Here is a 12,552-nt window from a genome sequence, read left to right on the forward strand (position 1 = left end):
GTCCGCGCCGCCTCCCTCCTCCCTCGCGCCACTGACAGGTGGGGCCCACCTGTCAGCGACCGTGCCTGCTCGCCCGCGCCGCGCCGGGCCGCGTCCGAGCCGGACTCCGCCCGCCGCCGCCACATCGGCCGCCGCCGAGACCGCGTCGTGCCCGACTCGGTCTCCAACCTCCGCCCGCCCTAGCCGCGCCACCCTTTAAATCCCGAGCCGCCGCGCGCCGTCGCCCACTTTCCGCCTCCGCCCGAGCCGCCGCCGTGCTGTCGTCGTTCGCCGCCGTCGGTAGATCTCGCCGCCAGCCGCCGGTCGTTGCCGTCCAGCTGCGTCACCGCCCCGCCTCGCTATCGCCGACGTGCTCCCGCCCTCGTCGCCACCAGGGAGCTCCCCAGTGCCGCGCACTCCTTCGCCGCCCGGTCGCCGCTGCGTCCGGTCTCCTCGCCGTCGCCCGTCGATCTCCGCCGCCGTTGCCGATCTCCCGCTCCCACCCGCGTCGCCACCTCCGCCTCGACCTCGCCGACCCGTCCGCGCTCTCGGCGCCGCCGGTGAGCATTCCCATCCTCCTCCCCTCTCTCTCCCCCTTCCCGGTCGACCGCCGCCGAGTCGCGCGCCGTCGCCGGACGAGTGCGAAGCTCGCCCCTCCCGCCGGCCGCTACGGTCGTCGTCGCCTTCGCGTCGCCGACGTCTAGCCGCCGTCGCTTGCGCCCGCGCGTGCCGCGCTCGCCGCTCGCCAGTCGCTGTCGCCGCTGTTCTGCCGGGTGCGCCCGTGCGTCGCCGCCTCGGCCGTCGTCGCCGTCGCGCCGTCGCCGGATGCCGGTCGTCGCCGTCGCGCCGTCGCCGTCGCCGTGCGCCACCGCCGCCGCGTCACCCGCAGCTCCCGCCGGCCGCCGCCGTCCGCCCGAGCCACGCTCTGCTCCCCTCCTCTCTGTTCCCCTCTCGCTGACGAGTGGGCCCCACCCGTCAGCCGTTCCCCGCGCCCCTCCTCCTCTCACTCCTCCCCGGGCCCGCGTGTCAGTCTCTCCCTTCCCCTCTCTCTCACCGATAGGTGGACCCCACCTGTCAGCCATCAGCTTTCTCTCTCCTCGCTGACGTCAGCAGCCCCATTAATTGCGCAATAATTGATTTAGGACTTTTCTGTTTAGCTTAAAAACCCAGAAAACTTCTAAAATTCATAAGTAATTCATCTAGTCTCCGTTTAGGTTCAGTCAAGTTTCATTAAATGCAGAAAATTGCCAAGAATCCATTAAAAATAGTTTCTTTCACTATTTCAGTAGTTTTTTAGCCTGTTTTTCCTTTTTTGCCTTGTTTGTCGTAGGTTTTTACCCCGTCGCAGTGCCGTTCGTTCTCGAAGTCGTCGCCGAAGTTCCTCGTGGGTCTAAGCAAGGCAAGTGGCACCCTTCTTTGATCATATTGAGCCTATGATTATAAAATTCCTCGCTTTTACATTCAAACATGCATTGTATTCAAATGTGTTTACTTTATTTATCTATTGGGCATTTACCTATATATCCGTTGATCCCCATTCATTATTATTGTCATCCCCAGGGTTAATTTGACTAGAATTAGGGTTTGTCAATGCTTAGCCATGCTTAGTTCAACTAGCTCACCAATTATTATTTAATTACTGTTACACTTTAATAGACCTTTAATGGTTGTAATCATTATTAATCTGCTGATGTGGATTAATACAACTAAAATATTGCTTATGGTGGGCTGTGGGTGCATGGTTTTGAGAGTCGTGCCCATGGCAATTAAGGACCGGTTCTCAGGAAACCCTGAAGGTCTTACACGTACTAACCACAAGCCAGAATTGACAACGGTGAGACTCGTAATCTAGCTTGTCCCTATTCGACGTACCCAGGCAAGGGTAGGCGTGATGGAGTATGGACGGGCAATCGTGGTGTAATGAAAGCCTCTGCTGCTTCTGGATCTACCAAGGCACAAGAGGGGACTGCCCGACTTGGTGTAAAGGAGGGGGTGAAACCTGAAGTGTGGTGCGATTGTCTAGGGAGGGTTAGGTGAAAGGTCTTATCATGGTTTCCGTACTGAGGTATCGTGGTGATACGTTGGGGCATGGTAACATGCTTGGCAGCCATGTCTTGTGGGTAAAGTTGTACACCTCTGCAGAGTAAAACTATTCGAATAGCCGTGCCCGCGGTTATTGGGCGAACTGACAGACTCACTAGAATTAGTTGAACCCCTTTAATAATTTTATTAATCTTGGAACTGGTTTGACCCTGCGTAACCTGGTGTAACGTTGGCAGTGGTTCGGGTCTGTCGCAACGTGGTTTAACGTTGGGCAGAGGGTTGACCCTGTCGCTACGTGGTGTAACGTTCGACAGTGGTTTGGGCCTGTTGCAACGTGGTGTAACGTTGGACAGTGGATGTTTATTTTAAATGTTTACTTTACTTTTATTTCAGTCTATTTTATTTACTGTTTTGCAAAATTACTGCAGCTTTGTGCAATTTAACCTTAGCCTATCCCTTGATACCCTATTGCATTCATTATTCTCCCTCTCTTGGGTGTTACTTGTTGAGTACGGTGGTTTGTACTCAGCCTTGCTTAATTTTTCCCCACCAGAGCAAGTGCCAGAGCCTGTGTCAGAAGAAGGTTGTTCCGAAGGTTGAAGTAAGGTTCAGTCCGCCGTCAAGAATGCCTGTGGTGTGGAGCCGTCTTTGCTAGCTGAAGCTGAAGATTAGATGGTCTAGTCTTGTTTTCCTTTTCCGCTGCATTTCGATAGATAATTGTTTTTATTTGTTTTTAAGTCGTGGAACTGTGTATTAATTTGTCATAGTGTGTACTCGGGCTGATACCTGGACCGAGATTTAATACATGCTATTGTTCAGAAATTTGGTGTAAATTTCTGGGCGTGACAAGTTGGTATCAGAGCCAATCTTGACCGTAGGATGAGCCAAATGGAAACCCCAGGAGCCCTTCTTCATATGCATTAGATTTTGCAAAATTCGAGTTGTTTTGAAAAAAGAAAAGAGTCGAGTCTTTTGGTTTTGAAAATTTAGTGAGCATACTTGCTTCTCAAGCCTTGATCTCTCTATATGTGTGTCATCCCATCGACGAGCCCGTGCCTTCGGCGCAGCAGTCGTCAGCAACTTCAGACGATCAAGTGTCAAGACCGAAGATTCAAGTGAAGAGTCAGGTCTGCGCTACTCCAAGCGTCGCTCTCAAGACGAAGATGGAGTCGTTCAAGAGTCAAGTGTTGCTTCTTCAGTCGTCGCAGCCGTTTCGAGCCGTAGACGTTACTCTAGCATCATCTTTTAGTCGTTGCTTGGTAGTTTGTGTGTGTAGGTTTGTTTTGGGGTTAGCGGTTCACCATAAAAAGTAGTGGTGTTATGGTCGTACCACCAGGAGTTGAGTGCTCTTTTTAAGTGTTTTAATCCAGATCAGAAAATTTCACTCGAATAATTCAAGAAAAGCCCTTTGCTTAGTTTTCTCCTCTGCCTTTGTTTTCTCCTTCTGCTCTCAAGATGGTGAACACAAGGAACAGTAACCGCAACAACATGGGAGCAACTGGAAGCCAAGAAAACCGTGAAGGTTCATGCAATGGATCACCACCGCCGCAACAAGAGGACCCGACGATTGCCCAAGTTCTAGCCAGGCTCAGATGATGACCATGATGATGCAACAAATGCAACAACAACACCAACAGATGATGCAGCTTTTGATGAATCAGCAGCAGAATCAACACCAAGGACCACCGCCAGCACAGTCAAGGTTATCAGAATTTCTTCGAGTTCGACCGCCGACGTTTGCAAGCACAACCAACCCGATGGAAGCGAATGACTGGCTACATGCAATCGAAAAGAAGCTGAATCTTTTGGAGTGCAGTGATCAAGAGAAGGTCGCTTTCGCGACTCACCAACTGATGGGACCCGCCTCCGTTTGGTGGGATAACCTTTTGGCTACTCGGACTGCCACTACGATATCACTTGGGACGAGTTCTGCAACAGTTTTCGGAAAGCCCATGTGCCAGATGGAATAGTAGCACAGAAGAAGCGTGAGTTTCGTGATCTACAACAAGGGGACATGACAGTTACGGAGTATCTCCATGAGTTCAACCGCCTAGCACGTTATGCCCCGGAAGACATGCGCACCGATGCTGAAAGACAAGAGAAGTTTCTTGAAGGATTGGATGATGACCTGACCAAGCAGCTGATCTCAAGAGATTTTACAGACTTTGAGAAGTTAGTAGACAAAGCAATCTGCCAGGAGGACCAGTGCAACCAGATGGATCGCAAGAGAAAAGCGGAACAAGTCAACACAGGAAAGAACCAGAAGCCACGTTTGCACTTTGGACAACAGCAGGGGTCTTCGACACTGATTGTTTGTCAACACCGACCTTTCAACCCAAGCAACTACAACCCCCATGACAACGACAACAATGGAGGACAACTGCAGCCCTTATCGGCACTGCCACCATCAAACCAGACAACACCAGCTCAGAAGCCAGGGGTCTGTTTCAACTGCAACACACCGGGTCACTTCGCCAAGGAGTGTCCACAGCCAAGACGCAACAAACCAGGATTCATGCAAGCCCAAGTCAACCAAGTCTCAGCCAAGGAAATTCAAGCCGCACTCGAGTTGGTTCCAGGTAAGTTCTGCCAACTCTAGGCTGCTTATCTTCACCTCTTAACAGCTCCTCCGAATCTCGGGGACGAGATTCTGTTAAGGGGGGTGGATTTGTCACGCCCGGAGTTTTATCCCAAGCCTAAATCGTAAAAAAGAAATTCGTAAATAACAATTGGTTTAATTAACTCAGGAAAAATCCCTCTAAAAGGAATTAATTTAATTAAATCGAGGTTCCAAATCGACTAACTGGACTTAAATTCAAATTGCAGAAGTATAAAATTTGATCAAACAAATTAATTTAAAACTCGGCAAAAGTGGGGTTTTCCTTTTTCCCTCCTTTTTCCTCTCTTTTTCCCTTCCTTCTCAAATTGGGCCGAAGTCCAATTTTCCTCCCTTTTCTTTTTCCTTTTTTCTTTTTCCTCTCCTCCTTCCCGGGCCAGCCCAGCCGAGCCGGCCCACCACCACCTCTCTCCTCGGCCGGCCCAGCCGAGCAGGCCACCGGCCTCCCCACTCCGCGCGCGCCTCCGCCTGGGCCGCCGCTCGGCCCAGCTACCGCGTCGCGCCCGCGCCCGCGAGTCCACGCCGCCTCCCTCCTTCCTCGCGCCACTGACAGGTGGGGCCCACCTGTCAGCGACCGCGCCTGCTCGCCCGCGCCGCGCCGCGTCCGAGCCGGACTCCGCCCGCCGCCGCCGCATCGGCCGCCGCCGAGACCGCGTCGTGCCCGACACGGTCTCCAACCTCCGCCCGCCCTAGCCGGCGCTGCCACCCTTTAAATCCCGAGCCGCCGCGCGCCGTCGCCCACTTTCCGCCTCTGCCCGAGCCGCCGCCGCGCTGTCGTCGTTCGCCGCCGTCGGTAGATCTCGCCGCCAGCCGCCGGTCGTTGCCGTCCAGCTGCGTCACCGCCCCGCCTCGCTATCGCCGACGTGCTGCCGCCCTCGTCGCCGCCAGGGAGCTCCCCAGTGCCACGCACTCCTTCGCCGCCCGGTCGCCGCCGCGTCCGGTCTCCTCGCCGTCGCCCGTCGATCTCCGCCGCCGTTGCCGATCTCCCGCTCCCACCCGCGTCGCCACCTCCGCCTCGACCTCGCTGACCCGTCCGCGCTCTCGCCGCCGCCGGTGAGCATCCCCATCCTCCTCCCCTCTCTCTCCCCCTTCCCGGCCGACCGCCGCCGAGTCACGCGCCGTCGCCGGACGAGTGCGAAGCTCGCCCCTCCCGCCGGCCGCTACGGTCGTCGTCGCCTTCGCGTCGCCGAAATCTTGCCGCCGTCGCTTGCGCCCGCGCGTGCCGTGCTCGCCGCTCGCCAGTCGCCGCTCGCTAGTCGCTGTCGCCGCTGTTCTGCCGGGTGCGCCCGTGCGTCGCCGCCTCGGCCGTCATCGCCGTCGCGCCGTCGCTGGACGCCGGTCGTCGTCGTCGCGCCGTCGCCGTCGCGTCGCCATTGCCGTCGCCGTGCGCCACCGCCGCCACGTCACCCGCAGCTCCCGCCGGCCGCCGCCGTCCGCCCGAGCCGCGCTCTGCTCCCCTCCTCTCTGTTCCCCTCTCGCTGACGAGTGGGCCCCACCCGTCAGCCGTTCCCCGCGCCCCTCTTCCTCTCTCTCCTCCCCGGGCCCGCGTGTTAGTCTCTCCCTTCCCCTCTCTCTCACCGATAGGTGGACCCCACCTGTCAGCCGTCAGCTTCCTCTCTTCTCGCTGACGTCAGCAGCCCCATTAATTGCGCAATAATTGATTTAGGACTTTTCTGTTTAGCTTAAAAACCCAGAAAACTTCTAAAATTCATAAGTAATTCATCTAGTCTCCGTTTAGGTTCAGTCAAGTTTCATTAAATCCAGAAAATTGCCAAGAATCCATTAAAAATAGTTTCTTTCTGTGTTTCAGTAGTTTTTTAGCCTGTTTTTCTTGTTTTGCCTTGTTTGGCGTAGGTTTTGACACCGTCGTAGTGCCGTTCGTTCTCGAAGTCGTCGCTGAAGTTCCTTGTGGGTCTAAGCAAGACAAGTGGCACCCTTCTTTGATCATATTGAGCCTATGATTATAAAATTCCTCGCTTTTACATTCAAACATGCATTGTATTCAAATGTGTTTACTTTATTTATCTATTGGGCATTTACCTATATATCCGTTGATCCCCATTTATTATTATTGTCATCCCCAGGGTTAATTTGACTAGAATTAGGGTTAGTCAATGCTTAGCCATGCTTAGTTCAACTAGCTCACCAATTATTATTTAATTACTGTTACACTTTAATAGACCTTTAATGGTTGTAATCATTATTAATCTGCTGATGTGGATTAATACAACTAAAATATTGCTTATGGTGGGCTGTGGGTGCATGGTTTTGAGAGTCGTGCCCATGGCAATTAAGGACCGGTTCTCAGGAAACCCTGAAGGTCTTACACGTACTAACCACAAGCCAGAATGGGCAACGGTGAGACTCGTAATCTAGCTTGTCCCTATTCGACGTACCTAGGCAAGGGTAGGCGTGATGGAGTATGGACGGGCAATCGTGGTGTAACGAAAGCCTCTGCTTCTTCTGGATCTACCAAGGCACAAGAGGGGACTGCCCGACTTGGTGTAAAGGAGGGGGTGAAACCTGAAGTGTGGTGCGATTGTCTAGGGAGGGTTAGGTGAAAGGTCTTATCATGGTTTCCGTACTGAGGTATCGTGGTGATACGTTGGGGCATGGTAACATGCTTGGCAGCCATGTCTTGTGGGTAAAGTTGTACACCTCTGTAGAGTAAAACTATTCGAATAGCCTGCCCGCGGTTATTGGGCAAACTGACAGACTCACTGGGATTAGTTGAACCCCTTTAATAATTTTATTAATCTTGGAACTGGTTTGACCCTGCGTAACGTGGTGTAACGTTGGCAGTGGTTCGGGTCTGTCGCAACGTGGTTTAACGTTGGGCAGAGGGTTGACCCTGTCGCTACGTGGTGTAACGTTCGACAGTGGTTTGGGCATGTTGCAACGTGGTGTAACGTTGGACAGTGGATGTTTATTTTAAATGTTTACTTTACTTTTATTTCAGTCTATTTTATTTACTGTTTTGCTAAATTACTGCAGCTTTGTGCAATTTAACCTTAGCCTATCCCTTGATACCCTATTACATTCATTATTCTCCCTCTCTTGGGTGTTACTTGTTGAGTACGGTGGTTTGTACTCAGCCTTGCTTAATTTTTCCCCACCAGAGCAAGTGCCAGAGCTTGTGTCAGAAGAAGGTTGTTCCGAAGGTTGAAGTAAGGTTCAGTCCGCCGTCAAGAATGCCTGTGGTGTGGAGCCGTCTTCGCTAGCTGAAGCTGAAGATTAGATGGTCTAGTTTTGTTTTCCTTTTCCGCTGCATTTCGATAGATAAATGTTTTTATTTGTTTTTAAGTCATGGAACTGTGTATTAATTTGTCATAGTGTGTACTCGGGCTGATGCCTGGATCGAGATTTAATACATGCTATTGTTCAGAAATTTGGTGTAAATTTCTGGGCGTGACACCGATCGGCATCACCGCCCCTCCGCCGCGGGCTGCCCGCCATGCCGTTCGGCGGGAGCAGAGCTCCCCTCCCCTCTCTGTTTCCCCTCTCAGACATGTGGGCCCAACCCGTCAGCCCTCGCTCTCCTGACGGGTGGACCCCACCTCTCAGCTCTCCTTTCTCTCTCTGTCTCTCTTATGTGGGCCCCCACTGTCAGCCCCTTTCCCCTCTCTGTCTCACTGCCAAGTGGGCCCAGCCGTCAGCATTCCTGCTCTCTCCTCGCTGACGTCATCGCCTCCAGTTAATTGCGCAATAAATCAATAAGGTTTTCCTGTTTAGTTTAAAAACACAGTTAATCTTCTAAAATTCATAACTAATTCATCTAGTTTCCATTTTCATCTATTCAAATTTCATTAAATCTAGGAAAATGTCAAGAATTCATTAAAAATAGTTTCCTTCTCTGTTTCAGTAGTTTTATATTCTATTTTTGCTTGTTTTGTCTTGTTTGTCGTAGGTTTTGACCCCGTCGCAGCGTCGTCCATTCTCGAAGTCGTCGCCGAAGTTCCTCGTGGGTCTGAGCAAGGCAAGTGGTACCCTTCTTTGATCATATTGAACCTATGATTATAAAATCCCCCGCTTTTAATTCAAACATGCATTGTTTTATACAAATCTATTTATTTTATTTATCTATTGGGTATTTACCTTTGTACCCGTTGATTCCCACTATTGTTATCCCAGGATTAATTTGACCAGAAACAGGCTTAGGCAATGCTTAGCCATGCTTAGTTCAACCAGCTCACACCAATTATTATTTAATTATTGATTAGACTTTGATAGACCTTTAATGGTTATGATCATGATTAACTTCTTGACGTGGATTAAATACAACTAAAATATTGCTTATGGTGGGCTGTGGGTGCTTGCTTTTGAGAGTCATGCCCATGGCAATTAAGGACCGGTTCTCAGAAAACCCTAGAAGTCTTACATGTACTAACCACAAGCCAGAGTAGGCAACGGTGAGACTTATACGTAATCTAGCTTGTCCCTATTCGACGTACCCAGGCAAGAGTAGGCGTGATGGAGTTTGGATGGAAATCGTGGTGTAACGATGGTACTATGCTGCTTCCGAATTCACCTAGGAATAAGAGGGGGATGCCTGACTTGGTGTAAAGGAGGGGACGAAACCTGAAGTGTGGTGCGATTGTCTAGGAAGGGTTAGGTGAAAGGTCTTATCATGGTTTCTGTACTAAGGTATCGTGGTGATACATTGGGGTATGATAACATGCTTGGGAGTCATGTCTTGTGCGTAAAGTTGTACACCTCTGTAGAGTAAAACTACTCGAATAGCCGTGCCACGGTTATTGGGCGAACTAACAGATTCGCCGAGATTAATCGAAACTTTAATAACTTGATGAACTTGGAACTGGTTTGACCCTGTCAACGTGGTGTAACATTGGGCAGAGGGTTGACCCTGTCGCTACGTGATGTAACGTTCGATAGTGGTTTGGGCATGTTGCAACGTAGTGTAACGTTGGACAGTGGATGATTATTTTAACTCTTAATTTACTTTACTTTTATTCAATCTATTTTATCTACTATTTTGCTAAATTACTGCCGCGTTGTGCAAATTTAACCTTAGTCTATTCTTGTATCCTATTGCATTTATTACTTTCCCTATCTTGGGTGTTACTTGTTGAGTACGGTGGTTTGTTCTTAGCATTGCTTAATTTTCCCCCTACCAGAGAAGTGCCAGAGCCTGTATCAGGAGAAGGTTATTCCGAAGGTTGAAGTGAGGTTCAGTCCGCCGTCGAGAATGCCTGTGGTGTGGAGCCGTCTTTACCAGCTGAAGCTGAATATTAGATGGTTTAGTCTTGTTTCTTTTTCCGCTGCTTTTTGATATATTATTATTTTTATTTGTTTTTAAGTCGTAGAACTGTGTATTAATTTATCATAGTGTACTCGGGCTAATTCCTGAACCGAGATTTAATACATGCTATTGTTCAGAAATTTGATGTAAATTTCTGGGCGTGACACAATCCATAAAATTAATAAGCATATATCTGATTTCTACATGTGTTCTGTAGAACGGAAGCATGTAAAATTTGCATCGGCACAACTTCTTTAGTTTAGTTTTGCAGAAGAATGTATGCTTGCTAGCTACAGTACATTAACAATCATATTCTTGAAGATATGCATACTATTGCATGCTTGAAACACAAAGACCATGAACACTACATATATAATATCCGAATGCAAGGACAGCAAAAAATCAACATGTCTTGTTTGGACAAACACACTTCGAGAGTCGAGACAACAAACAATCAAGACATCACGTCTTGCTTGGACAAACATATTGATCCCTAGTTAACAGCAATCCCGAGATCAGTCATCGAAGGGATCAGCTACTAATAGCTGATGAGTACGTTCTCCGTTCTTGTAATCCACAAAATAATCGTCAGCTGAAAATTCAATTCGAATATTTGCAGAAACCTTCTTCCTTGAGTAGAGTAGCTTGCGGTGACTAGACAGCCACCTTTTGTTCAATCCCACACAAGTCCGAATTGTCAGTAGCTCGAGCACTCTTGCCTTCATAACAAAGAATTTTGCAAAGGCAGCATATGATTTCTTGCATCTATAATTTCTTAGCACCATTTTTTTGAGATGGAAGTCCAGACATTCAACAGTAGCAGTGTTGTGTATAGCACCATTATGATCTATCTGTGGATAAAATAATCCTTCGGCCAGCTGAAAAGTACAAAAATATGTCCACTCAAACATAAATCACAGCAAATTCAGTTAAAAGAACAATATAATCAGTCACATCTAATTAATCAGAACGTGGAATATTGAGGTACCAAAAATCAAACTAAGAAGACAGTTCACCGTAATATCAAGCTTCTGCAAGCACGGAAAGCATCTGAGGACATGGATGGCTGCAGTTAGGCTAGTCTCATCAATTCTAAATGCCAGGATCTTCACGGTGCGCAGCATTGCAATCGAATCGACCATGAGTGTTTGCTGAAACAATCCATGCATGGAACAGAAAATAAAAAATCATTTGGATTAAATCGATCGACCAGACAAAGTATGTACAAAAGCAAAGAAAAGAGAAAAAAAACATATAGAACGCATGGGGTAGCATGTACTAACCGGCATAATATAAGTCATTCCAAACTCTTGTTCAGTGACACCATTGGAGAGGCAGCCAAGAACCTCAAGTTTGGGTGCAGAGATCACACGAACAACCCTAGGTAGCTTGCGAGGTGATCTGAACATGAGCAGCCTCTCCAGGTTGGGAGTGTCCTCGATGACGAGTTCTTCCAACTGCGAGCTCCGCGAGCACAACCCGAGGCTTACCAGTGTCCCGGATCTGACCTGCACGTGGCGGAACGCGTCGTTGTCGCACAGCAGCAAGCTCCTGATCGCAGGGCACGCCGAGACGATGGCGTGGAGGGTGGCCTCCGAGTTGGAGATGTCCAGCAGCGTGAGCTCCTGCAGATTCGGGAAGACGACGCCCCCGGGCCCGATGGCGCCGTCGCCGTCGGGTAGGCTGCAGTGGCCGAAGCTCGCGACCCGGAGGAGCGAGAACCTCAGCGCGGCGGGCGGAAGCGGGTCCGGCGCCGTCGTGCTCGGCCTGTAGTGGAGACGGAGCTCGCTGAGGCTGCTGATCGTCTGGTGCCGCAGCATGGCTTCCAGGGCGGAGACTATATCGCCGAGGAACTCGTTGACGCGGGCGAGCTTGGTGACGGAGAAGCGCCAGATGGGGCCATGGTGCGCGGAGAGGATCGTCGAGATCGCGCCCGGGATGATGTCCTCCGAGAGGTTGAGCTCACCGTCGTCGAGGTTTAGGGGCGCGTAGCGCCACAGGGGGCGCCATCTGGTGGAGAGCGCCTGCGTCTGGGCGGCATCTACCGTCGGGAGGAAGGAGATGATGCTGCGGAGGACGTCGTCGGGGAGCGCGCTGATCTTGTCTGTCTGCGGCGGATCTTGGCTTGCGGCTGCTCCGTCGACCTTGGTCTTCTTCTCCGCCTCCGGGGAGGGCAGCTGCGAGCCGGCGCCACCACCATCAGCGTCGGCGGCAGCGCAGACATGGCCCTTCTTGGGGAACCCACAGCGGCTGCGGCGCCTCTTGGACTCGCGCTGAGGAGCCATCGATCGGGGATTACCTGAAAACCACGAGAGAGAGAGATCTGAATGAAGGACATGAATTGAGGTTTGCGTGCGATTCGATCGAACAAGCATCATGCACGAACCTGGCCGGAAACGACGACGAGCGTATGTGCCGTTGGCGTCGCGAGGCGCCGGGAGGAACGGTTTCTCTCTCAAAAGGTTTGCAACAATGGATGGGGGGAGGAAACAGGAGGGGAGTGGAGTGGAGTTTCAAATTTGCTGTACTGGGTTTGGCGGCTTGCGGCAGCATGCAATTCTGTCACATGTATCTCCACCACCACTACAGCTAATCTATTTATTGATTTGATTTGCTAGGGTGTTTCCATTTTCAGAGTCCACGGTAATCTACG

At 50.7% G+C, this 12,552-nt stretch overlaps 1 protein-coding gene across 1 annotated transcript; it reads right to left on the reverse strand.

Annotated features, from left to right (window-relative positions):
- Positions 1 to 10,191: 10,191 nt before the first annotated feature.
- On the reverse strand, positions 10,192 to 12,184 carry LOC121054918 (F-box/FBD/LRR-repeat protein At5g53840-like). Its single transcript, XM_040525893.1, has 3 exons — positions 11,183 to 12,184; positions 10,916 to 11,050; positions 10,192 to 10,777 (listed from the first exon to the last, which is right to left on the reverse strand). Exons 1-3 carry the CDS (start codon positions 12,182 to 12,184, stop codon positions 10,415 to 10,417), a joined length of 1,500 nt encoding a protein of 499 aa, XP_040381827.1. The 3' UTR covers positions 10,192 to 10,414.
- Between the last annotated feature and the right edge of the window lie 368 nt (positions 12,185 to 12,552).

This window comes from Oryza brachyantha, chromosome 7 (genome assembly GCF_000231095.2).
Source record: "Oryza brachyantha chromosome 7, ObraRS2, whole genome shotgun sequence".
NCBI lineage: Eukaryota > Viridiplantae > Streptophyta > Magnoliopsida > Poales > Poaceae > Oryza > Oryza brachyantha.

What these genes read in the sequence shown, in the direction of transcription:
- LOC121054918 (XM_040525893.1), bottom strand. Translation starts at nt 12,184, where the DNA reads ATGGCTCCTCAGCGCGAGTCCAAGAGGCGCCGCAGCCGCTGTGGGTTC. An exon ending in GAATGACTTATATTATGCCG is followed by an intron (nt 11,051 to 11,182) that starts GTTAGTACATGC and finishes GGATTGTTTCAG; the next exon opens with CAAACACTCATGGTCGATTC. An exon ending in TGCAGAAGCTTGATATTACG is followed by an intron (nt 10,778 to 10,915) that starts GTGAACTGTCTT and finishes TGTACTTTTCAG; the next exon opens with CTGGCCGAAGGATTATTTTA.